Below are 25,312 nucleotides of genomic sequence, written 5' to 3'. Positions count from 1 at the left end.
CTCTCCACGGGGTTTGCTTCCGGGTGGTAAACCGGGGTCAGAGACTGGTCGAAACCTAAGCAATACGACGCTTGTTGCATCACGGCTCCGACAAATTGAGGTCCGTTGTCTGATATTACATGACGTGGGATTCCATATCTATGATTTCGTCTATCAATAATTTTGCATAGGCATCTGCTGTAGCGCGTTTTAGCGGAAATAGCTCGATCCATTTTGTGGCGACGTCTTCGACGATAAATATCCATTGATATCCCTCGGCTGTGATTGGCAGTGGTCCGAATAAATCTATTGCCAATGTTTCGAATCTTCTTGCTGCTGCTGGAGTTCTTAGCAGACCGGCGGGTTTCATATTGGATGGCTTATACCTTTCGCATTCTATGCATTTCTTGACATGATCGGCTATTGTCTTGCGCATTCCTGGCCAATAGTATTTACCAGAGATTTGTTTGAGCGTTCTATCTACACCATAATGTCCGGCTGTAGGTGAATCATGATTCTCGTACAAAATACGTTTTATAGCGCATTTCGGCGCGACCCATTGAGCTTCTTCGTTGTCTTCAGTAGGTGTATACCGATACAGTACACCGTTTGACATTATATATCCTCGGGAGGTCCAATTTGCGATGTTGAGGTCGTCCTTTATTTCGAATGCGTCTATAATCTTTTTGACCTCTGGATCTGACAACTGTTCTTCTCTCAATTCGGCGGCTCCGTGCGAAGGTAAATCGATGGCGACTGTGCATGTTCCACAATCATGTTGATCATCGCCCTTGCACGGTGGCCTCGACAGCGTGTCAGCAACTACATTCATTTTTCCAGGTGCATACACGATGTGCAGATCGTATTCTTGGAGACTTAGTGCCCAACGGGCTAATCGGCCCGATGGCGATTTTAGATCCATTAACCATTTCAACGGATGGTGATCCGTGCCTATTGTGATCCGGGCGCCGTCGATGTAACCTCTGAATTTAGCAACGGCCCATACTATAGCGAGGGCTTCGCGTTCTGTAGTCGAATAGTTGCGCTCGGCTGCGGTTAACAAACGACTGGCGTATTCCACCGGTCTCTCGTCGGTTCCTTCTCCTTGGGCGAGGATCGCTCCGATTGCGTAATTGCTGGCATCCGTTCGTATGATAAACGGTAATTGGTCATCTGCTTGTCTGAGTATGGGAGCCTGGGTAAGAGCCTTTTTTAGTTCCGTAAAGGCATTCTCTTGTTCCTGATTCCATATCCACGGAGTATCTTTCTTGGTTAGCAGCGTCAATGGTCTAGCGACTTCTGCGAAGTTTGGAACGAATCTTCGAAAACATGAAGCTGTTTGCAGGAATGTGAGTAGATGTTTTATGTTTCTCGGCGGAGCAAGATTTAATATGGCTGTTATCTTGTCGTCGTTTGGCTGAATTCCTTCGGCGGTAATTATGTGGCCTAAGAATTTTACTTATGAGCACGCAAAATTGCACTTTTGACGGTTGGCGCGTAATTTAAAGTCGCGCAGGCGATCGAATACTTTCTTCAAATCTTTTATGTGTTCCTCAAAGCTATTCGAAATGACGATTATGTCGTCTAGATATATTAATACCGTGGTATCTTTCAGACCTCTTCGGAATTGATCCATCAGTCGTTGAAAGGTGGCACCGGAGTTCTTCAGGCCGAAAGGCATTCGTTTGAAGCGAAATGTGCCAAACGGTGTCGTAAATGCTGTTTTATCTCGATCTGTGGGCCTTACGTTTACCTGCCAATATCCTGAGCGAAGGTCGATGGTCGACATAAAAAGCGTTCTCTTCGCGAGATGCAACAGTTCATCGATTCTGGGCATCGGGTAAGGATCCGTCTTGGTCACAGCATTTAGACGTCTGTAATCAACGCAGACTCGTACCGCGCCGTCTTTCTTGGGCACGAGCACTACTGGAGCGGCCCATGGAGATTCGCATTCTTCAATAACATCAGCTTCCAGCATAGCGTTCAATTCCTTCTCTAGAATTTCTTTCTTTTGTTGCGACATTTTATAGGGATGAGTAGCTGTCGGCGTGCTATCGCCGGTATCAATGGTGTGTTCAGCGTACGGTGTATGCTCTCCCCCTGGTGCGAAGATGTTTTCGTTATTTACCAGTATTGCGTCGAGTTCCTTGCGTTGTTCTAGAGATAGGATTGGTGCTTCGTCGTCTCTTAATGCGTTGACGCAATTTAGCTGCACAATGCCGGTTGCTTCGGTAATTCCTTCAAACTTGAGTTCGTGTGGCTCATAATTGTCTGCAAAATACCATATACGTTGAGGTATATTTATTACAATATTGGCTTCTTCGATAAAATCCATGCCGAGTAATGTATAATGGTTATGAGCATACGGCATTGCTAGAAGTGTGGTGTTAATCGTACGATTCTCTACATGAATGTCGACTTTAGTGACCCACACGCTTTCTTCACTACGCGTACCATCGGCTAATCCAATGCGTAGGTTTGACTTTTCAAATTTTTGTCCTTTTTCAATGAGTATTTTATAAAGAGAGTGTCCGGCGATGCTCATTTTCGCGGCCGTATCAATTAATCCTGTTCCCTTTGCGCCTAATATTTCTACGTTGAGAACTGGGCGTTTCTTATACGTTGCTTGTATTTCCGACGCATCCACGAGGCAAAAATCGGACTTTTCTTCACTCTTATAATTTTTATCGGCTTTGCTGCACTTTGGACAATTTTTACGAAGATACCCGGTGTTTCCGCAACCGAAACAAGTTACGGTGGGTAGAGCGCGTTGGTCGTTTGCTTGTGCGACGTCGGAATTAGCGTCTTTACTTTTTTTATTCGACGCGTTCGGGTTTTCCTCGTTTTTCTTTTTGAGACTTCTACATTCGTCCGTAGTGTGTCCGAAATTCTTGCAAAACTTACAACGTGGGCGATTTTCATGTTTGCGTGATGACGCTTGCTGTTTGGGTATTACGTCTTTTTCCGCTTTAATTTCTTCGACTTCGCGCGCGAGATCCACTAATTCTGCGAAGGACGTGACTTTTTCACGCGGTATCTCTTTTCGGATTTTATATGCTAGCAGCCCGTAAATCATGTCAAGCTGAATGTTTACCGACAAAGGCGCGTCGTATGGAAGCTTCGAGAGTAGCGCGCGCGCTTTGCACACAAATACGTCCGTCGATACGTCTTCTCCTTGCTCGCACGAAAAAAGTTCTTTGTATACGCGATATGCCGCTTTTTTAGGGCCGTAGGCTTGTCTCAATATTTCTATCGCAACATTCCACGTATTGATAGTGCCTTTAACGCCCTGCCACCACGTCGCGGCGAGATCCGTGAGGAGGATCGGTAATCCTTTCAACGCGTTTTCATCGGATGTATTCGTACACTCTTTGTACGTACTAATCGCGTCAATAAAAACCTCTACATCGGACGATTTGTTTCCGTCGAAGCGTGAGGTGCATCGTGAGAAATTACCTTGTGGCTGCACGATATTCGCGACCGGTGCGTTCGCAGCAGATATCTGTATCTGTTGTATGAGCGTAGCGAACTGTTCGTTCGTTAATGTAACGGTGTTACCTGTGTTTCGTTCTTCCGCCATTTTTACCTCCCTGTCCTGAATCTTTGCGTTCGTACTCGTCCTACGAGGTATGCGTGACTGCAACCGTGTTTGCGACCGTGTCGTCGGTCGTGTCGGCTCGTTCGGGAGTGACTATTTTAATTTATAATTTTAAAATTGTTTCCTAATATATAATAATATGGATTTAGAATTACGATGTGGATAATTTTCTTTGTTCGGATTGAGAAACAATATTGTAGCGTCGCCTTCACTACAATTATTATGATTTAAAGGTTCCGTGAAATAGACGAGGAAGTCGCCGAGAGGATTAAGCAGAAGGGATTTTACTCTGAATAAAAGTTGCACAAATAACGGACGAGAAACTATGTAATTGCTGCTATTCTCGTACTATACGTCTTACAATGGCAATGTTCACAATATGTCTGATTTCTATTAACGCGCCGCCTGCCTTTCTTCTTCGTAACTTCTTGTCCAATCAGCGGCTCCTCGCGTCCAGGGCTCTCGCGCGTGTTACTGGGCCCTTCACGTTACAGACTCCCCCTTTGGATTTGTTAGTTGCCCTCAACGAAGATCCAATTTCTCGTGAAGGCGTTGATTGACTCGATGGACTATAGTTTGAAAGATTAACCGTACTTCGTTTATTTTGTCATGTATCATTTATCTCAAGTATCTCAACAAAATTACCTTTTTAAAAAAAAAGGAAGAAAGGCGCCAAGTGTGTTAGCCTCACAAAATAAAATGAAATCTTTTTAAATTGCGCCAATTATGAAAGGAATATATTTTCTTGGCACATATATAACATACTTTATTTCAAAAAGTAAAAGTACAAAAAACTTGGCGCTGCTAGACCTCAAAATATACAATAATAAGATGGTTATTAAATAATTCCGAATATGAAAAATAATAAGAAATTAATAGAAAAAGAAATAAGGACTCGTTATATAAAAATAAACAATATGAAGAGTCAAGGGCGATATAAAAAAAAATAATAAGGTCTCTCTCTCTCTCTCTAGCAGCGCAAAGTTTTTTGTACTTTTACTTTTTGAAATAAAGTATGTTATATATGAGTCAAGAAAATATATTCCTTTCATAATTGACGCAATTTAAAAAGATTTCATTTTATTTTGTGAGGCTAACACACTTGGCGCCTTTTTTCCTTTTTTTTTAAAAAGGTAATTTTGTTGAGATATCACGCATTTTTTGTAATGTTAAATATTTCTTATAAATCTGTATATAAAATATTAAAAAAAAACATTATAATAAAATATAATAATAGAGCTCTAATATAATAATAGAGCTCACTGTACGTGCCTTTAGCCTTAAAATAAAAAAGAAACAATATTTAAATGTTAAATCTTATAAGACCGTGAGAAACAAAACCAATAAAATGCCTTTAACGATCGAACTGTATCTTAGGTACTAATTATAATTCCGTGAGAATTTATATAAAACTAGCATCAAAACTCTCCTCTCCTTCTATGTTGATTAGCGAAATTAGAAATTGCACACCTGTAGCTTTAGCAATTCTTTTCAGATCAGCTTTTTTGCAACGAGAAGTCTAGACATGCGATTTTCGCGTTCGTTATCCTCTTCGGCATTGCTTGAGAGGCGACAGTACAGTTCAAAGCATAGCCTCGAACACTTTTTCCGTGAACTTTCAAGACATTGACTGCTTTATAACAGGATACAAAAATCCTCCTTTGCTATTGTTGATTTTTATCTATCTAATGTCATTACGTTGACAGCTAATCGATATAAAATAAAATATGCTAGCAAGCGCCGTCTGCCGTTTGAAACGTGAAACGGACAACATTTTTTCGACAAAACGCCGTCTGTGTTTAAAACGTGAAACGGACAACATTTCCGATGTTAAAATTTTTGACATTTCAACTTCACATCGAGATATCTTCCTTCGTAGGGTACGTAGACAATAAAAACATATTTATAATATAATTTAAACACTAAAACTAAATTACGGATATATAAAAGTTGATAAATTCAGCCATTTATTGTGAGATCCGATAATCTCGGGTACACGGAACTCATCGACTCGCGTAAAGATATACGTGCGGTCTCGCGCTTCGCGTTCACTTGGCGCGAGACACTACCGTGTCTCTTGATAAAGGAGACTGAAGAGAACTTATGTATAAGTTGAAACGTTTCTCATTTTAATTATAGAATATTTTAATAAAAATTGTCATCATTTAATTTGTTGGCTTGTTTTAATACCGTAATTTTAATATCATTATTTTAGTTGTTTTTAAAACATAACAAGCGTTGTTTTTGTAATTACATTTTTATTTGTTTATATGTTTTTCTAATGTTTTAGTTCATGTAAATTTGGTAATTTTTGCATATAAATGACTGCTAGCTGAAAATGATGAAATTATTTTATTTTATTTTTTAATTTTATTTTCACATGCTCAAATAAAATTTACGAAAATTTTTCGCTTATCGTGAAAACTTAAGTTTTCCTTACAAATTTTTTTAAAATATCCCTACGATTTTTTGTTCCTGAGTTATTCGCGAGTTAAGTAATGGAACACTTTGATTTTCATTTTTCATCATTTAACTTCATTAAAAATCATCGTACCATAATTCAAAAATCAGATTCTTAAAGTTAAAATTTTGCTCTATCAAATGGTATAATCGCTAATTTTTTAAATGTACAATATACTATTTCGAATTAGAAAATTTGAAACAAACTTTTCGAACAACCTAATATTTATTCTAATCGTATACACTTTTCTAATTGGAGGAAACAAACAAGAAACGTAAAGCATAATAAGTCCAAATTTTATAGGCTGGAGGATCGCAGGTCATATTTACCAATCCTTTGGAGATAGTAAAAATTCGACTACAAGTAGCTGGCGAGATTGCAGGAGGATCGAAAGTTAGGGCGTGGACCGTCGTCAAGGAATTAGGTCTTTTTGGATTGTACAAAGTGAATAGTGATAATAATAATTTTATATATATAACGCTAACACTCATTCCATCACTCACAAGCTGAGGTGATAACAATCGCAATTTTCTTATAGGGTGCTAGAGCTTGCTTTTTGCGAGATGTGCCATTTAGTGCAATTTACTTTCCTATGTATGCTCACACGAAAGCGCGATTGGCCGACGAAGGAGGCTACAATACGCCATTGTCGCTTCTTGTTTCTGGTGCGATTGCCGGTGTACCTGCAGCAGCATTGGTCACTCCTGCGGATGTAATAAAAACAAGATTACAGGTGCATTTCTCACTTTAATTACTAATAAGTCTAAAAATTATGATTATAAGAAAGGTTTAGCGTTTCGTGCCGGATCGTAGTGGTCGCTCGTGAGGAGGAAAAGATAAAACTAAAATGATGCTATTAAATTTACATCTTTTATTTTAGACCTTCGACAAATGTACATTCGGGGTCTAAGAACAAGGAAAAACCCTTCGACCATAACTTGCAATATCTTATCCGGAGGATATCTAAAAACCAAAGGCTTGTTCTTTTTGCCTGCACTGTCTGAACTGGTGCAGTAAGTTGAAATGAAACAAACATATATCTGTTTCACTTCAACTTATTGCACTCTGTGCACCAGTTCAATAAAAAGAACAGGTTTCGAGTATCTAATTTCATACCCTGGACTCTCGAAACTGGTAGCTTAGAACTTTCTTTAATCTTCTCGTCACGCAAAATATTGTCACTGTTACTTTGAGTGTTATTATTTTTAAGATTTTAAATTATGTCGTTTAGAAATCGTTTGAATATTTTTGTAAGTTTCATAGTGATTATCGCTCTTATCTCGATCGCTTATAATGCAACTTCATATCATTGATTATAGGTACGTTGTACCATTGTTCTATTTTGTTTTAAATGCATGAGTGATGTGAAGAAAGGATAAAAGGAATTATCAGATTTAAATGCCTCATCTCGTGACGAGCAAAGCCTGCACGTGTGTTTGAAATCCGTATATATATTCTTGAGGGTTTGTCGCGTATTTAGCCGACAGATTCGTGGCGACATAATTGCCAAGGAAATTAGGTTTTCTTTCCTTTCTTGTTGTATGTTCACATATATTGTTCTAGAAATTCTATTCAATATAAATTATGATTATTGTGTAGTTTTATTGTACATGTATGCTTTAGGTTGTAGCTAGAGAAGGTCAAACTACATACAACGGATTGCTGGATTGCGCAAGAAAAATATACAAAGAAGAAGGTGCTAGGGCATTCTGGAAAGGCGCGACAGGTATATTATTTTACTATGTCATTTTTACATGTTTACATATCTGATACAAATAAGGCTCTTGAGATAATTAATATTTCCTGTGCACATATTGGTAAATTTTTCAAAAATTTGCAACTCTCTAATATATCAATTTAATAGATAAGAAATAAAGGACTCTTTGTATAAAAATAAGTAACAAGAAGACAAAAGGCGATGTAAGAGTCAAAACTTTCAGATATAAAACATATAATTAATAAAATCTTTCAATAATTCCATAACGTAACAACTAAAGATATTACTTAAAAACTATTTAAAATGTACTTAAAAAAATACATATATCTCGTAACAGGTTTCGGCTCCTGGATTGAGCCTCAGACATATTACACAGCAGTTAATATATCGTTAGACAATAAGATCACGCATGCAAATTAAGATATTGACTCTGTGATCTCCATGTAGAAAATTGACATTGATTGCACACGATTGAAAAGTCGTATGTATAGTAATATCTCTTAATATGTATAGCGTATAGCAATATCTCTTAATATGAATATTCTTTTTGGTAAATGTTTACTTTAGGGGACCCAGCTCCGATGACCTTGACCTTGATATATGTTGTCAAGGTCATGATTCTGAGCAACTTTGCCTTAACAACTAGGTGGCGGACTCTTATAGTTTTTGAGATATTAATCGTTGAAGTTATTTTTAACAGTAGTGAAACCTACTGTATTGATGCGAAGTAACTCTTATTCCACCTCTTCTTCTGCAAATGAGCTCGCAACATCCATGTCGCCTCATGTTCTAAAGTGTACGCGTGAGGTTCCGCCCCCCTATGGGGGGGGGGCTCCACTACTGTTAAAAATAACCTAACCCAACCCATTAAGTGGTGTATGGTAGCTGTCGCTTCGCGTAGAAAGTCAAAATTCATGCGCAATAGTACAACCATAGAAGTATGTTCGCATAGAAAGTCACTTGCTCGTACTGTTGTGCATTGATTTCGATCTTCTACACGAAGCGAAAGCTACCTCACACCGCTAAATGGGTAGGGTTAGGTTATTTTTAATAGTAGTGGAGCCCCCCCCATGCGGGGGGCCCCAATCATTCCTTCAAAAATGGATTTATTGCTCCAAGCTTTTAATTCGTTTTATCCACGTATTCAATTCACATTAAAAATTGATGAAGATAAATTAGAATTTTTAGACACCACAATTTTGAAACGTAATGATACATTTGTTTTTGATTGGTACCGTAGTCTACCCTACTTACCTTTTCTAATAGATTTTTGAATTTTCACTCAAATCATCTAATTTCACAAAAGAAAGGCACAATTTTTTCGTTGGTGGACAGAGCTTTTACACTATCTGGTTTTTTTGAGTCTCACACAAAAAATTTCACACTTATTAATATGTTAATATTAGATAACGATTACCCATTACCTTTCATCCTTGATACAGTTAACCAACGTATAAAATATCTACTATAAAATAAATATATAGTACATGAAGATTTGAAAGGTAATGACTTCTTCTTCTTCTTAATTAATGGCTCCTGCCTCCATAAAGTGAGCGGAGACAATACGGCCAGATCACGTCTGATTATAGATTTCGTCAAATGTAGTTGCAAAAACCTGTGATGCAATGCCCGCAAAATGGCGTTGCTCGAACGGTCACCGGGCGCCTGCGTCTACGGCGTCGTTACACCGAAACAACGCGCGTCAGGAGTCCTAGCCAGCGAAATACCGAACAATCGAGACGAGCTCATCCGCGGACACCCATCATTGTGATTCAATTGCTCAGTCGAAGTCGGCAACACTTTCAAAAATATAAAATAGAAAGCACCCGAACCGAAACGCGTCCGTCACGGTCGAGCGGTTCTTCGGAACTGTGAAAGGTAATGACAATGACAATAAATCTACATCTTGACTTGCGGTATCTTTCATTCCCTTCCATACAAAGAAATTTAAATGGTTTAACAACAACGACATCAGGGTATCTTTTCACAGTCCTAGTAAAATGGGAAAATATATCAAAGTTCATAAAACTCTCGTTCTCATACATCTAAAAATAACGTAATATATAAAATCCTGTGTAATGACTGTGATGCGTCTTATGTTGGACAGGCGGGCAGACAATTGAAAACTAGAATCACTGAAAATCGGAATCACATTAAATATATTACGTCTGTTCGTTCTGTTATAACTGAGCATAGACTTGATTATGACCATAATTTTTAATGGGACAAAAATTTTGGATGAAGAGTCTTGTTTCAGAAGCGTTTAATATCGGAAATACTTAATATTAAAAAACAGAAAAATAGTCTTAATTTACAAACTGACACTGAAGGTGTCACTGACTCCATAAGGCTTATACCTATATCCATTGTAAATAAAGTTTGACTTTTCGATACTGATGGTTTGTTGCCTCACTCAGTCTGCGTCGACCGTTCTCAGTGTCTACACATAGTTTATAAAATGATTACACAATGTTCTTAGTTTATGACTGTATGATGTTAAATGTACATACATTTTATTTTAAATTTTATCTTTGTGACATTTCAATTAATTGTTTGATGAATATTACTTCAGTTATGTGGACGCACTGAATTATTATTAAATTTACTTTATTTATTTCACTTGATGGTCCAATGATGAGTTTGTTTTTAGAATTTCGACATCTTTTTTTATCATTTATAAAGAAAGATTTTTACCATCCTTTCAGAGGTATTGCTATATATACGACTTTTCAATCGTGTGCAATCAAAGCCAGTTTTCGACATAGAGACTCACAGGGCTAGTATCTCAATTTGCATCCGTGATTTTATTGTCTAACGATATGTTGACTGCTGTGCAATATGTCTGAGGAGGACACAATCCAGGAGCCGAAGCCTGTTACAAGATATATACAATTTTTTAAGTACATTTTAAGTAATTTTTAAATAATATCTTTAGTCGTTATCAGGAGACGCGATAGTGTCTCCGACCATGTTCAAAAACTACTAGTCAATACATAAAAGATTAATAATAATAGACACTATGTAGGATAATAGGGTCTAAGACTTGCGGTAAAATACGAGACGATATTTTTGAAGAAAATGTCCATTTACTCTCGTCGTACAATACAATGTGTCCCGCCTTCTTTTTATCTCTGGTACTTCGCTCGTGGCGCTCTCGCGGAATTGTAAGCAACGACGGTGTATAATCTTTTACCGACAGTGAGAACGAGCTTATGCTGCAGCTTCGACCATCCTGACTTTCGATCTTCTCAGTACAAAAACACGTTGAATATGGGGCATTCCATGCCAAGTGGGCCACCCAATTTTTGGGCTTTCTCGTCGCAGCGCTCTTTTCGCTTGTCGTTAGTGGGCATGAAAGGCAATTTTGAAAATAAAGTGCAGACGTATTCTTATAGAAAATTGAACGCTCTTTCACGTAAGAATATTCTTTTTTTGATCAGACCGGTTTACGATGATGTTTTTCAGTTTTGAACTTTTCAAAATGGCGGCGCGCCTAAAAGGCCGCTCTCAATTTTCAATTAATTTAGCTCAAAATGTAGCTCCAGGTCTCTACTTTGTAAAGTGAGGAAAATGAGTGGTGCGGCAGGGGGACGGAGCGACATTGCCTCACTTTCCTAGCTCTTACTCCTAAACGAATGCGTGTGCCATTAAGTCATTTTAGAGTAACAAAGTAGAGACCTGGATCTACATTTTGAGCTATATTAAAAGAAAATTGAGAGCGGCCTTTTAGGCGCGCCGCCATTTTGAGAAGTTCAAAACTGAAAAACATTATCGTAAACCGGTCTGATCAAAAAAAGAATATTCTTACGTGAAAGAGCGTTCAATTTTCTATAAGAATACGTCTGCACTTTATTTTCAAAATTGCCTTTCATGCTCACTAACAAATAATTGAAGAATTAAAGGACTCTTTTATATGACAATAATTAATACGTTAAAAATGGCGAATAAGAGTCAAATTACAATTTAAAATCTGAATCTGATAATTTATTCTAATATTCTATATTGCGAAGAATATCACGTAATTTTTGGCGTTTTGTCCCGGCTTCCACTACTGGACTCATCAGTAAGGTATTGTAATGGAAGCCTACCTTACGCCGATGTAAGTTATTAAATCGAGATGCTATATAAAGAGATATACGCGTGTCTCAGCACTTGCGAGAATTTGCGAATATCGATAGACCTCTGATGGCGGGTCGACGTAGTAATATTCTTCGCAATATTTATCCAAAGTAAGAAATAACGTTCTATTAATATATGTAGTTCCCCCAAATTGCGCACCGAACAATTGTCGGTCTTGCAACGCAAATCTAATAATCTGATTTTTAAATGTCCCCTCTTCTTAATTATTGCGCGCCGAAAGATTTTCGGTCTTGCAACGCAACTCTAATAATCTGAAATATCCCCCCTCCTAAATATTTGCGCGCCGAAGGATTTTCGGTCTTGAAACGCAATTATAAATGCTAAATCTAATTTTTACTTAATGAATAGACTAACAATGTACTATTCGCGTTGTTACAGCCCGCGGTTTAAAAACAAATAATTGAAGAATTAAAGGACTCTTTTATATGACAATAATTAATACGTTAAAAATTGCGAATAAGAGTCAAATTACAATTTAAAATCTGAATCTGATAATTTATAGATTATTAGAATAAATGGTTTTTGATTCTCAGACTCCTTGGTATTTTCTCTGAGTGTTTTGGAACCCTTCTGGATCGGCTATTATATAGCGATCATTAAGCAATACTTTTCTTACAACGTAAGGTAAATGTCCCAGTTTGTGACCATGACTCTGTTTGTGACCACTCTAAGACTTTTATGTAATTAATCAGAAATTTCAAGTAATTTATCTCTGAAAACAATATTTATTACGTTTTTCAATTAATAATCCATCGTTTTGATATGTGATGTAGTGATATTTGGTTAACAGATAACTCATGAAAATGTGAAATAAGGTGCCTGTATCGTCATTAAGTGCAGATCGAGCACGTTGTTGTCGCCACGTTGGTAGAGATGGCGTTTGTCATGACAAAGTCATAGCTGTGTCATATTGTCGTAGACAAACGTTCATAAACAGTTTTTGTGATAAAGTTTTAGTGAATAAGTCAATAAATATTGTGCTATGTGTGAATTCTGAAAAAGGTTGGTAATTTTGAGTATATAAGTGAATATGACAAATCGGTTCAATAAAACACGCATGTTTCTATCTGTGATTGTCTCAAGAGAACTAGCTATAACATTAAATTTCGCTGCTTTTTTCAAAAAGATAACAATTAATACTCATCTCCATATGTTTCTAAACACGTATGAGTTACATTTTGGACGAATAAACGGAAGTATTCGATGTATGCTCGAAGGAAAATTTTGGTGACAATGCTATCACTTTTGGCTAGGTTACTTAGTAGGACATCGTGTGTATTGCATCATGTGCGTCGGTCACTAAGTGATACATGGTGATACATTCGATCCAATGCACCAGTCACTAACCGTGGAGTCACAAATAGGGCAAAATTAAAATCAAGCGGTCACTAATGTCTACATTTACATAGTTTGCTATTTATTCTTTTATATTTATTAGATTATGTTTACAACCCCAGTAAAGCATGTTTTTCGATACAAAAATGATTAATCTTGAGTTCGGTATAATTGATTCCTGATTTTAATCACTCTAGAGTATTTTTCATTCGTATTAACTCATGCGATTTTCTCATATGGTCACAAACTGGGACATTTTCCTTATGGCCCCTTGAACTGTGGGATCAATTTCTTTGATGAACCAGCTGTACTATCAAAGTTTCGCAACGCAACTAAAGTTCCTACCTTATATCTAACAGGTTTCTTATGCTTAGAATTAAAATATTTCTCGTTACATTTTTGAACCGCGATTATATTTTCAGCAGCCTTGTTTCTTAGATTCTTTAAAATTCTCGGCATGTCGTTTACACTTTTATTTAAATATTCTTTTACTTCGTCGCACATTGAACCTAATCGTTGACCTATTCCAAAAAACAATCTACTGGGAGTTTCACCGGTACTTTTATTTTTAGAATTATTTATAGCCTACTGGACTTTGTGTAATAATTTGTATCGTTGTTTGCCTTTCTCCTTATTAATAATTTTACTAAGCATTGGAATTATCACAAGATTTACACGTTCTACCTGGTCGTTGCCTTGAGGCGAACCGGTTGCCACTAATACATGTTTGATTCCTTGTTCACTTACGAAATTCCCGAATTCTTGAGAACTAAAACAAGAACCCCGATCAGAAACAATTACACGAGGTTTTCTATAATTGCCGAAATAGTCGCGGAGAGCTCGTATAGCCTCGCTACTGGCAGTGGTCTTCGTCGCAATTTGATATATTTCGAAAAAGCGTCTATTACTAAGAACACGTATTTCTTCACCGAACTTTGCTTGTCTAACGGGCCCAAGTGGTCGATGTGAAGTGTATCTAACGGGACGCTACCCTTTGGAATCGCATGAGTGTAAAATGCCTTCCGGTTTCCCGGATGTTGGCGAATACACGATACATTTTAAGCAGTGGGCAATATGCTGTTTGACTTTATCTGTTAATTTTGGAAACCAATAATTTTTCAATATTGTAGTTACAGTTTTATCCATTCCTAAATGGCCCATTTGATCGTGATACATAAACAATACGTTTTTCTCCATCTGCTCAGAAATATAGAATAGCAAGTCGTTACTCTTCTTCCTAAATACTAATCCGTTACGCATTTTGAATAATGGTCTGCTCTAATTTTTTGCTTATTTCCCTAATTTTCTCGTCTTGCATCTGACACACAAATAAATTATGCTCGAAGGGACTAACTTCCACAATACAGATATTAAACGTTCTACTAAACACATCGACATGTTTCATTCGATTACCCGGACGATGTTCTACTGTATAGTCGAAATTTTGTAATTCCATGACCCAACGCGCGATTCTCGGGTTTACATCCCTTTTCTGTAGAGTCATCTTAAGCGCGTTACAATCAGTCACTATTTTAAGGACGTTCACCGGCTACAATCGTAGCCAAAATTTTACTACACTCTCGCTTCTCGGTGCATAGCGCCAGTCTCTCCCCGCTCCGCTTCCCATGACAATACTTTCTCTGTTGAGTACTCACGCACAAGCAAACGGGGTTCGATGTCTTGTATATATACACGCACACTAGCCTGTGTTGAGAAAAGCGGAGACCCTTCTCAGCAACGGCTCTCCTTCCATGCGGTGACTTACTTCGAAGTGCTGTCGGATACACCACTTCGAACTTCGCCAACTCAACAACGGCACGGCTACGGATCTTCGTTTCTTTTTATGTTATTTCTAACATCGTCCTGCATCATATCCTATTTATTTTAGAACAATCGTATAGATATCATAGTCGCTATGAATTGAAATGTCACTTGAGCGCACGCTTGGGCTATACCTTACATGTTAAAGCTGCAACTTTGAAAATTAATAACTCGAATTCGGTACCACTAAATTTTCTGAATTTTGGAGGATATATTAGTAATGATATTAATAGCATGTAGTTAAAATTTGAAGCATTTTGTATAGAAATCGATTAGCCGGTGAACGTCCTTAAAAGTAATTCCTAGGAGACAGACCCTAAAACGACTTAACGCATAAATTATTGCCAACGTTTCCAATTCGAAACTGTGATACCGACTTTCCGTCGCTGTGGTACGTTTTAAGAAATAGAATATCGAATGTAATTTGAGATCAGACTTTCGTTGGGCTAGCATTGCCCCAAATCCATAGTTACTCGTGTCGCAATGCAATTCTGTAGTATCCTGCGGATCATAAATTTCCAAAACTGGTGCTTTTACCAATTTCGCTTTTAATTCCTCAAACGCCTTCAGTTCGACATCCGTAAATTTAAACGTGGCGTTCTTCTTAAGCAAGTCAAACAGATGTTTAGCAATCGAAAACTCTTCAATAAACTTCCGGAAATAGTAACATAACCCTATAAAACTTTGGATCTCTTTTATGCTCCGCGGAATCGAAAAATTTGTTACAGACTCAATACCACTAGCTGTTGGACCTACCAATACTAATACCTTCCGTGGTAATTAGGTAGCCTAGATATTCTATTCTGTTGAACATAAATTTACGTTTATCAATCCTCAAATTTAACTTGTTTTCTACCAGTAGTTTAAAGACTCTTTTCAACACGGCCAAGTGGTGTTTTAAGAACTCCGTCGCAATTAAGAAGTCATCGATATAAACAATTACGTCCCCTGACCGAATTAGCTCATCTAACGCTTCGTTTACAAATCTTTGGAATCTTCCCGGTGCTGACTTTAAGCCAAAAGGCATTTTAATGTACTCAAATTGTCCGAGAGGCGCGACAAAAGCAGTATACTTTACCGATTCCTCAGCTATTCGGATATGAAAAAATCCATCTTTCAAATCTAATATGCTAGAATATTTTTATTCTTCAAAACGTTAATCTGATCTTCTATTATCGGGATTGGATAGTTTATCGGCGCGATATATTATTATTAATTATTCAATGTTCTATAATCTATACATAGATGATACTCGCCGTTCTTCTTTTTCACTAGTACTATCGGCGACGCGTACTCTGAGCTGCTAGGCCTGATCACTTCCTTCGCCAACAACTTGTCCAAAATCTCTTTACGCACTAAGTGTGAAAATAGATCCTCCTGAATAGTCGGACCAACCAATAATGCATCATTCAATGACAATCCCGATGCACTTTTGCATGAAGCATCAAATACTACTCTTAATTTTGTCGTCGTACTACTTTCTTTAAACACTGGATGATGTGGCAAGTAATAAGCTACTTCTTGATTTGTAGACAATTTTATCTCGCGCATGTGATTCAAATCAATATACTCTTGCATGAATTTTTTATATTGTGAATATACTTCCGGTTGAAAAGATAAACGCCTTTCTAATTTGAGGAAACGACGCTTTGCAATTTCATAAGACTCGCCTAACTGTTGCATTTTATCATCGTTAATGGGCAACTTGACTATGAAACGACCTTCAGGATCGCGAGAAACATTTTCTTGAAATTGTGTTTCACACCTTTGCCCTTCAGGAGTGTATTGAACTTTACATTCGGAAGCGACATCATGTTCGACCTCCCAGAATCTGGACAGACATTTTTCTAAATTATTAATTGAAGTAATATGACAGGATGCAACTGCCATGCTGTTCGAGTGTCCGTATGTAGAACCGGAAACCACCCAACCAAGTTTAGTTTTTTGTAGCGTGGGATGCGCCCTGCACGCCTTAATTTGACCTATGCAAATGAGCTGCCAAAACATCTGAGCCCCTATGAGTAAGTCGACCTCACTAGGAATATTAAAATTAGGATCTGCAAGAACAATATTTGTTGGAAGCTTAAACTCAGACATTGGACAAAATTCTTGTGGTAAGTTTTGCGTGATTTTAGGAAGGACTACGCATTCAAGATTATTCGTATACTTATTGATTCGCGATCGAAAACTAACATTAGTTATTTCCTTTGATCCAAATGTTCCTTCCGCGACTCCACAAATCGACATGTTTATTGCACGACAGTTAAGCCCCAACTTGCTCGCTAAGTTTTGTGTAATAAAATTTAATTGCGAACCGCTGTCCAACAAAGCTCTGCAGCCATGAGGCTGTCCTTGATTATCGTACACAGTAACTATAGCGGTAGAAAGAAAAATCTTAGATGCATTGACTTGAGTGCATTGAGTAACTACTGGCGATGTAGACTCTGACAATGACACATTAGTTGTTTTGGAAGAATCGTTAGAAGATTGATTTTCAATATTTGTTGTGTTAGCCTTAGACTCAAAATGTAATAACGTATTATGTGACTTTCCACATTTTCGACAAGAACTAGACATACAATCCTTTGCTTGATGTCCCTTAGCTTTCAAACAATTAATGCATAAATGTGAATTTTTTACGACTTCAAAACGTTTTTCAACAGGTAATTTGCGGAATGCCTCACATTGAAATATGAAATGATTATTTTTGCAATGAACACAAACCTGATTCGATGTGCTTACATGTGAACTAGGATTCTTGGCCTTCCGAGAACTGTTCGGAGACTCACAATTTGATCGTAATGTCAATGACTTGTTAAAGATAGCTTCCAAAGCCTCACATCTCTGTGCTAAAAAATCAGTAAGTTCCTTGAAAGTAGGTATTGCGTTGTCCACACGACTTGTCTGCCACTCTTTAACTGTAGAAGAATCAAGCTTGGCCACTACCAAATGGACCATCATGTCGTCCCAAGATTCTACCGGCCTTTGAAGGGCCTTAAGAGCTCTGAAATGTTTAAGTACGTTATCAAGCAAATTCCGCAAAGCGGTATAATTTTCCTTATGAATTGGAGTTATCTCAAACATTGCCCTAACATGTGTTTGAACTATACGCTTCTTATTATCAAAACGCTCATTAAGCAACTTCCAAGCTTCAGTATAATTATCAACTGTAATGTCAAAGGCCTTAATAACCTCAGCAGCCTTGTCCTTTAATGACGAACGTAAATAATGAAATTTTTGTATTGCTGATAGACTCGCATTATTATGTATAAGATTATCGAACGAATCATGAAACGTGCACCAATCTTCATAAGCACCCGAAAATGTAGGTAATTGAATTCTTGGTAACTTAATTTGTGACTCTGTGTTGTTTCGTGGTGCAGCTTGATTAAAATTATTATTATTAGCAAATTGAAAGTTAATATCCGCATGTTCAAGCTGACTGATACGTCGTTCATAAATCGCCATGAGGTGAAAGTATGCTTCCTCAAACCGAGCACGCTCTTCAGCATGTGCCGCGGTTGTGTTTGGATCATCAAGGCTCGAATCAAAACATTCAATGGATGATTGGACTTCATCGAATTGCTGAAATAAGTCCGCTAACTTTTTCTTACGTTCAATCAATTCAAACTTTGTTGCATGCTCGGCTTGCGGAGATTCTACATAACTACGCAATCGTGTGGCAGAAGCCTTTATAGTTCTTCGCCTAATTTTCGCTTCGTTTTCCGTTAAACTCATTTTGATTCGTTATGACGAATAATAAATGCAAACTTACGTGTAAATGACAAATGATAAGAAAGACAATATATGAATCGTTGTGTATGTGTTACTTAATCATGTGAAAAATGAGCTTCGCCAGACGATGACTCGATGATTGATGCCGATTGTGGTTGTGAACGCGCCTTGTCGACGTTCTTTCCTGGTTGCTGACAGGTAACCTTGTCCTTGTGTAACAATTCAACTGGCGACAATGTCCAAGATGGCTGCGATGCTGCACAATATGGCTGCTGTGCCTTGTACTGCTTGCCCAATATGTCGATGCGTGGTGCCTTAGTTCCTCAAATGCTTTATTTCAGCTTCTCAATGGCTAGAGAAAACTGACTGTTTCGACGACCACGATTACTCACGCTTCCGAGTATACAACTCGGCTTATGTGCTTTTTTACTTCGTGGAATTGTGCCTCAATACGAAGTATGCAATAATGTCCAATGCGGCAATAGTAACGACTCTCGTAATGTTCGAGAGACATCCGGCTCGAAGGACCAAAATGTTGGGGAAACCTTTGATATTTCCCCTTGTGAAACTGCGTCACGTGCGTATGTGTACGCTAATTATATCTTGATTTCGATACGTGGATCGCACGCACGAAAATAAATGCAAAAAACACTTGATGTATAAAAATGCTCTTTATTGCAATACTATTGCCACTATGAAGCTGCGTGAGAGACTGACTTGCGCGGGAATCACGCTTCTTAACGGAAAAACGTAAGGCTAGGTAACGAACGCAAAGAAAATACACTAGAATGTGGCGCTGCGGAACATACTCGAAACTAGTAACTTAATAATCTACGGATACATGCGAACGCTCGAAGTAATGTAGGAACATTCGCGGGAAACTTAAGAATTATACGCAACAGGTTTTTTAATTTACGAGGATCTATTTTTGAACATGGCTTGATCTTTTCATTTTAATGATATGTTAGGATTAATAATATATCACTTACTTTTCGTGGTTAATATATTATTATCAGATAATAGTTTAAAGTTTTAAAGGTTTAAATTTTTGTTATATTATAGACGTATATATTTTAATAGTATATATAATTTTTTTAAACATCGTTAAGGGGTTATATACACTCGCAGTACGAAAAATGACATCTTCACGATTTTTTTTCGACAGCAGAATAAAAATTTATTTAAAAACTATCAATGGCATCATTTAGTACATGTTTTGGAGTACATGTCAAATTTTTTTTGTTAAAAAATATTTTAAAATGGCGGAACTGCAGCTGTTGCCCTGGAGCGCCTAGTTTTCAGCATCACTTGCGGTGGACAAGATTACTCGAGAACGGATCATCTGAAATCAAAATGTAAAAAAATTTCGTTAGTATACTGTATTATCTAGTAGATGAACGAAGGATTTGTCAAAATTTCAATTATTAAAAGAATAGCGACGGTTTAAACAAAAAGTTCATTTTTCGAGGTGTTATATTTTCAAGTTTTTTACCGTAAAAAAAAGTTTTTGATTAAACTAAAAATCCTTCGTTCATCTACTAGCTATTATCATAATAAATAAGTGGTTCAAATTTTGCATTGATCGGATTTGTTCGTGGTTGTGTGAATCGCTGCTTCGATCTCGACTGAGATCTCAAATGACGGAATGGATTTGTGAACTGGAAGATTGAGACCACTGAGCACTCCTCTTTTAACTTGTTGTATGCAAGCTTTATTCACAAGTAAACGAAGTGTTAGTCGCGTGGCACGGCGAGAGAGACGATTAACTGCTGTTAATACGCCGAGACTCATACACGACGGTAGCCGTGATGAGACGTACAAAAGTAACGAGTCGCGGTAGCGAACACGTAGAAAGAAAGCTGCTGCTTTCGACGAGTAATTGAGAGCACGACTTGACACGGCAAGTACTGAATTGTGTCTGAGGGGAGAATCGCGCTGCGCGATTAGCGCGACGAATCGGCAGGACGACAGCGACATCGGTATCCAAATATGCGGCTAAATTGTAGTAATGATATTCGCAAGACGGCGCGGTGAGTGTGACGAAAGATTCGGACAGAATCGATGGATGGCGCAATCGATTCTTTATTCGGTTTTTGTAGCGCGAAACTTATCCTATTCCGGAACAGGATTGATAGTTTTTTAGTAATCGTGTACACCGCAAAGGCATTTTCGAAAAAACACAATTTCGAGATAATCACGTTAGTTTCAACTTAGCTTCTTTCATGTTTTAAATTAATTTATTTAAACTTACATCGAGTTGTCGATTCCGGGACCATATTGTACAACTTCAGCATCCTCTGCAGCCTCCAGAACATCGATTTGTTGCTGTCTTCGAGCCATTCTTCTGTTTCTTGTTGTAAGACACAACGGCAACGTCGCAGGTAGTGCGCTATAAATAGCTATATCTTCGAAACTAATGCTCCGATCGTTGCAAAATTTGGTGAGAGTTTTCTCGAGACTATGTACTTAAAGAATATGCAATTAAAAAAAAAAATGCATTTTTTTCGACCAACACGAGTGTATATAACCCCTTAAAATAAAAATATTTATTATACATTACATACCTCAATTGTGCATTATTTATATTATATGATATGGTTGGTTTAGGATATCACTTATTTTTCAGAGTACAATTATATCTCAAATATATATATTAAAAAATAACGAAAGAGTGAAATACGGCGAAAGAGAGAGGTAGTGGAGGTAGTTGGTGGACAGAGGGGGAGGAGATCCGGTGGGTCGAAAATGATGGAGGTGGAGTGAAACGTTAAACAGGATGTTTATCATTATTATATAATATTATGCGCGGTGCGGTGTTGTGAGGGGATCAGCGAAAGCTAGACGTAAACGATTCGAAAATCAACCGAAAGTTGCACTGTCCCCCTCATCGCTCCGCGTGCAGTCGAAATGCCCCAATAAAGTCGAATGGTATTGTTGTGCGCGCGGAGCGATGAGGTGAGGGGAACATCGAAAGTTAGACGGAGGCGATTCGAAAATCAGCCAAAAGTTGCAATTTCCCCCTCACCGCTCCGCGTGCAGTCGAAATGTCTCATAACAGTCGAATAGCATTGTTTTTTTCCGTGATGCGATGTGATGAGGGGGACAGAGAAAAGCTACACATAAACAACGCGTGCAATCGAAATACCCCATTACAGTCGAATGGTATTGTTCTGCGCTCGGAGCGGTAAGGTGAGGGGAACAGCGAAAGCTAGACGAAGGCGATTCGTAAATCAGCTGAAAGTTGCATTTGCCCAACTCTCCCCACCTCATCTTACCGCGTGCAGTCCAAATGCTCCACGATGATCGAATGGCATTGTTCTACGCGCTGAGCGGTGAGGTGAGGGGGACAGCGAAAACTACACGTAAACTATTCGAAAATCAATCGAAAATTGCACTGTCCCCCTCCGCACACCGCACCGCGTGCATTCGAAACACCATGACAGTCGAATGGCATTGTTCTACGCGCGGAGCGGTGAGGTGACGGGAATAGCGAAAGCGAGGCGGAGGCGTATTAATTAACGCGTCGACTTTGGACAACATATTTTTATTTATTCATTAACGTGATCATATATCTTCGGTGCATATTATTACATTATCATATTAATTAAACGATTCGTGCTGTTAAAATCACATTTCAAAGCGATAATATACTAATTGGTTAGATTTCACTCTGTTTTAAATAATTTAAAGTCAAATTACTATGTCCTATAAAAAACTATTTAAAAAATGAAGGACTGTGTGTACCAGTTATGTAATTAATTCTTTAAATTTAATTTTGTAAAGGATTAAACGTTTTTTACCACTTTCATTTTTAAAAAATTAAGTTATTTAAAACAGATGTTTTAATAAAAATGATAATTTTTATTTTACATAAGTTTTCAAAGCTTATTTTATGTTTCTTATACCAGTCAACTGTCGGGAGTATTTAAAATAATTTTAATTATTATTTAAAATATATATTTCAAATATGTATATATGTATTTAATATGAAGTGAGAAGTAGAGCGGAAAGCGGAGGCGATTCGAAAATCGGCCGAAAGTTACGTACACTTACGTATGTTCACTTTGTACTGGCAACTTTAATTAATAATCAGTTACTTTTCGTGGTAATATATTAACAATTTAATTCGTGATAGTACTGCGATAGTTTTAAATATACGTCATATCGGTCAGCAGTCGGTAGTATTTAAAATAATAATTTTATTTAATATGTATATATACAATATTTAAATGGTAACTGCACGGTTTATCGGCGAGCCAGGCGAGGGGGGGACTCGCGACTCGCATTCGCCCTTCCACTTGATATGTTGTTTTGTTAACAATCCCCAAGGCTGCTTTCACTATCCGTCTAATATTGACATGTCAGTTTTATAACAACATATTTATTTTTTTTCGTTAACGCGATTGCCTATTATAAAACAAAATTATTAAAAAATGTAAAGCAGTTACTTTTCTTAGTAATTATAAATCAAAATTATTAAATAAATGTAAAACAGTTACTTTTCCTGGTAATATATTATGCGCGGTGTTGTGAGAGGGACAGCGAAAGCTAGACTGAGGCGATTCGAAAATTGACCAAATGTTGCATTGTCCCCCTCACCGCTCCGCGGGCAGTCGAAATGTCCCATGACAGTCGAATACACTTTACGTATGTTCACTTTGTATTGGCAACTTTAATAATTAATAATCAGTTACTTTTCGTGGTAATATATTACAATTTAACTCGTGATAGTACTGCGATGGTTTTAAATATACGTCATATCGGTCAGCAGTCGGGAGTATTTAAAACAATAATTTTATTTAATACGTATTTAAAAGATGACTGCTCGGTTTATCGGTGAGCCGGGTGATGGGGGGATATGAAACTCGCGCGCATCCGCCCTTCCATATCAAAACAATCCCCAAGATTGTTTTCACTAACCGTCTAATATTAACGCATCGATTTTCTTTATTACCTTCATATTTAAAACAAATTTTTTTTAATAAAGTTTTTTACAATTAAATAAGATAATTTTTAAAAATTTTTCTTTTTAAATATTCGTCGTACCAGTCAGCAGTCGGGTTCTTATTTTAATTAATATTTTAAGGTCCGGTAGGCGAAGATAGTGGAGGTGCGAGTGGAGGGTGAAAGAGAATGTTAAAAAGTTGTAATAACGAAAGAGAGTGAAATACGGCGAAAGAGAGGGGAAGTGGGGTTGGGTGGTAGGGGAGGGGGAAGGGCGGGTGGAAGAAGTCTAGTGGGCTGAAGATGGTGGAGGTGCGAATGAAAGATGAGAGAGGATTTTAAAAAGTTTTAAAACGAAAAAGAGTGAAATACGGCGAAAGAGATGGCCCGCGGAGGTGGTTGTTGGGGAGAGGGGGAGAAGCGGGTGGAGGAGCTCCGACGGGTCGAAGATGGTGAAGGTGCGAGTGAAGGGTGAGAGAGGATGTTAAAAAGTTGTAATAACAGAAGAATATGAAATACAGCAAAGGAGAGAGGTGGCGGGAGTGAGTGGTGAGGGAAGGGGAGGGGCAAATGGAGAAGGTTCGGTGGGCCAAAGATGGTGGAGGTGCGAGTGAAAGGTGAGAGAGAGGATGTTAAATGCGGGTGGAGGAGGTCCAGTGGGTCGAATATGGTGGAGGTGCGAGTGAAAGATGAAAGAGGATGTTAAAAAATTGAAATAACGAAAGAGTGTGAAATACAGCGAAAGAGAGGGGTGGCTGCAGTGGGTGGTGGGGGAGGGTGAGGGGCGAGTGGAGGAGGTCCGGTGGGTCAAAGATGGTGGAGGTGCGAGTGAAAGGTGAGTGAGAATGTTGAAAAGTTTAAATGGCGGTTTGAAACATTTTGAATGCGGATAGAGAAGAAGAAGAAGAAGAAGACGGAGACGTTTCTTAATTTTTCATTAAAATCACCACTTTTCGACCGCTTATATCTCCAGAACAGCTTGACCAATTAAAAATTTTTTTGTCTCAAATTACTCGTGGTGATACCGCCTTTCAGGGCATATAACGTTTGATTCAAAATTTTTTATATTTTAGTAGTTATTCACCTCCCAAAAATAGACTTTGGTGGCTCAGGATAAGAGACTTGTAGCGTTTCTCAGTTTGAAACATGGCCGGAGACGCTACAGCGTCTCCTGATGTAAAACATCTAAATTTGTTCGGATTAATATGTGAAATAGATAGGAAAGTAGAAGATAGCAAAAGAGAGATTTTGACAATAAAATCGCGCGTGTCGTTGCAACAAACCGAGCTATAGAGTTTTGAGAATACGAGAAAACGCAAAAGCAATCATCATGTGGATTATGTACCGCATTTGTAAACGTTAAACCTAATTGTTTGATGTGACAATGAATGCGTAGATAGTACGTTGATGAAAGCCTTTACATGTTATGTAATTTTACAATAATTTTTCATTTGCTTATTAAAAAGTGAATTGATTTCTTCCTATAGTTATTGCTTGAAAACTGTACATATATGAAAATAGTATATAATTAATGCAATTTATTAAAAATGAACTTGTGTGTGTGCATGTGTATATATATATA

General features: G+C 37.8%; 1 protein-coding gene across 1 annotated transcript in view; it reads left to right on the top strand.

The window, feature by feature from the left end:
• The first annotated feature begins 3,939 nt into the window (after positions 1-3,939).
• LOC108777064 (calcium-binding mitochondrial carrier protein Aralar1) overlaps positions 3,940-25,312 on the top strand; it is a 105,438-nt gene continuing 84,065 nt past the window's right edge. Inside the window, exons 1-4 of the mRNA XM_018543859.1 lie at positions 3,940-4,128; positions 6,342-6,482; positions 6,577-6,771; positions 7,662-7,764. Coding sequence (XP_018399361.1) covers positions 3,940-4,128; positions 6,342-6,482; positions 6,577-6,771; positions 7,662-7,764 — 628 coding nt within the window. The remainder of the gene's footprint in view (positions 4,129-6,341; positions 6,483-6,576; positions 6,772-7,661; positions 7,765-25,312) is intronic.

Source organism: Cyphomyrmex costatus, unplaced genomic scaffold (genome assembly GCF_001594065.2).
Source record: "Cyphomyrmex costatus isolate MS0001 unplaced genomic scaffold, Ccosl1.0 scaffold401, whole genome shotgun sequence".
NCBI lineage: Eukaryota > Metazoa > Arthropoda > Insecta > Hymenoptera > Formicidae > Cyphomyrmex > Cyphomyrmex costatus.
The sequence above is the reverse complement of the archived record's forward strand: the minus strand, read 5'-3'. Positions and strand labels throughout refer to the sequence as shown.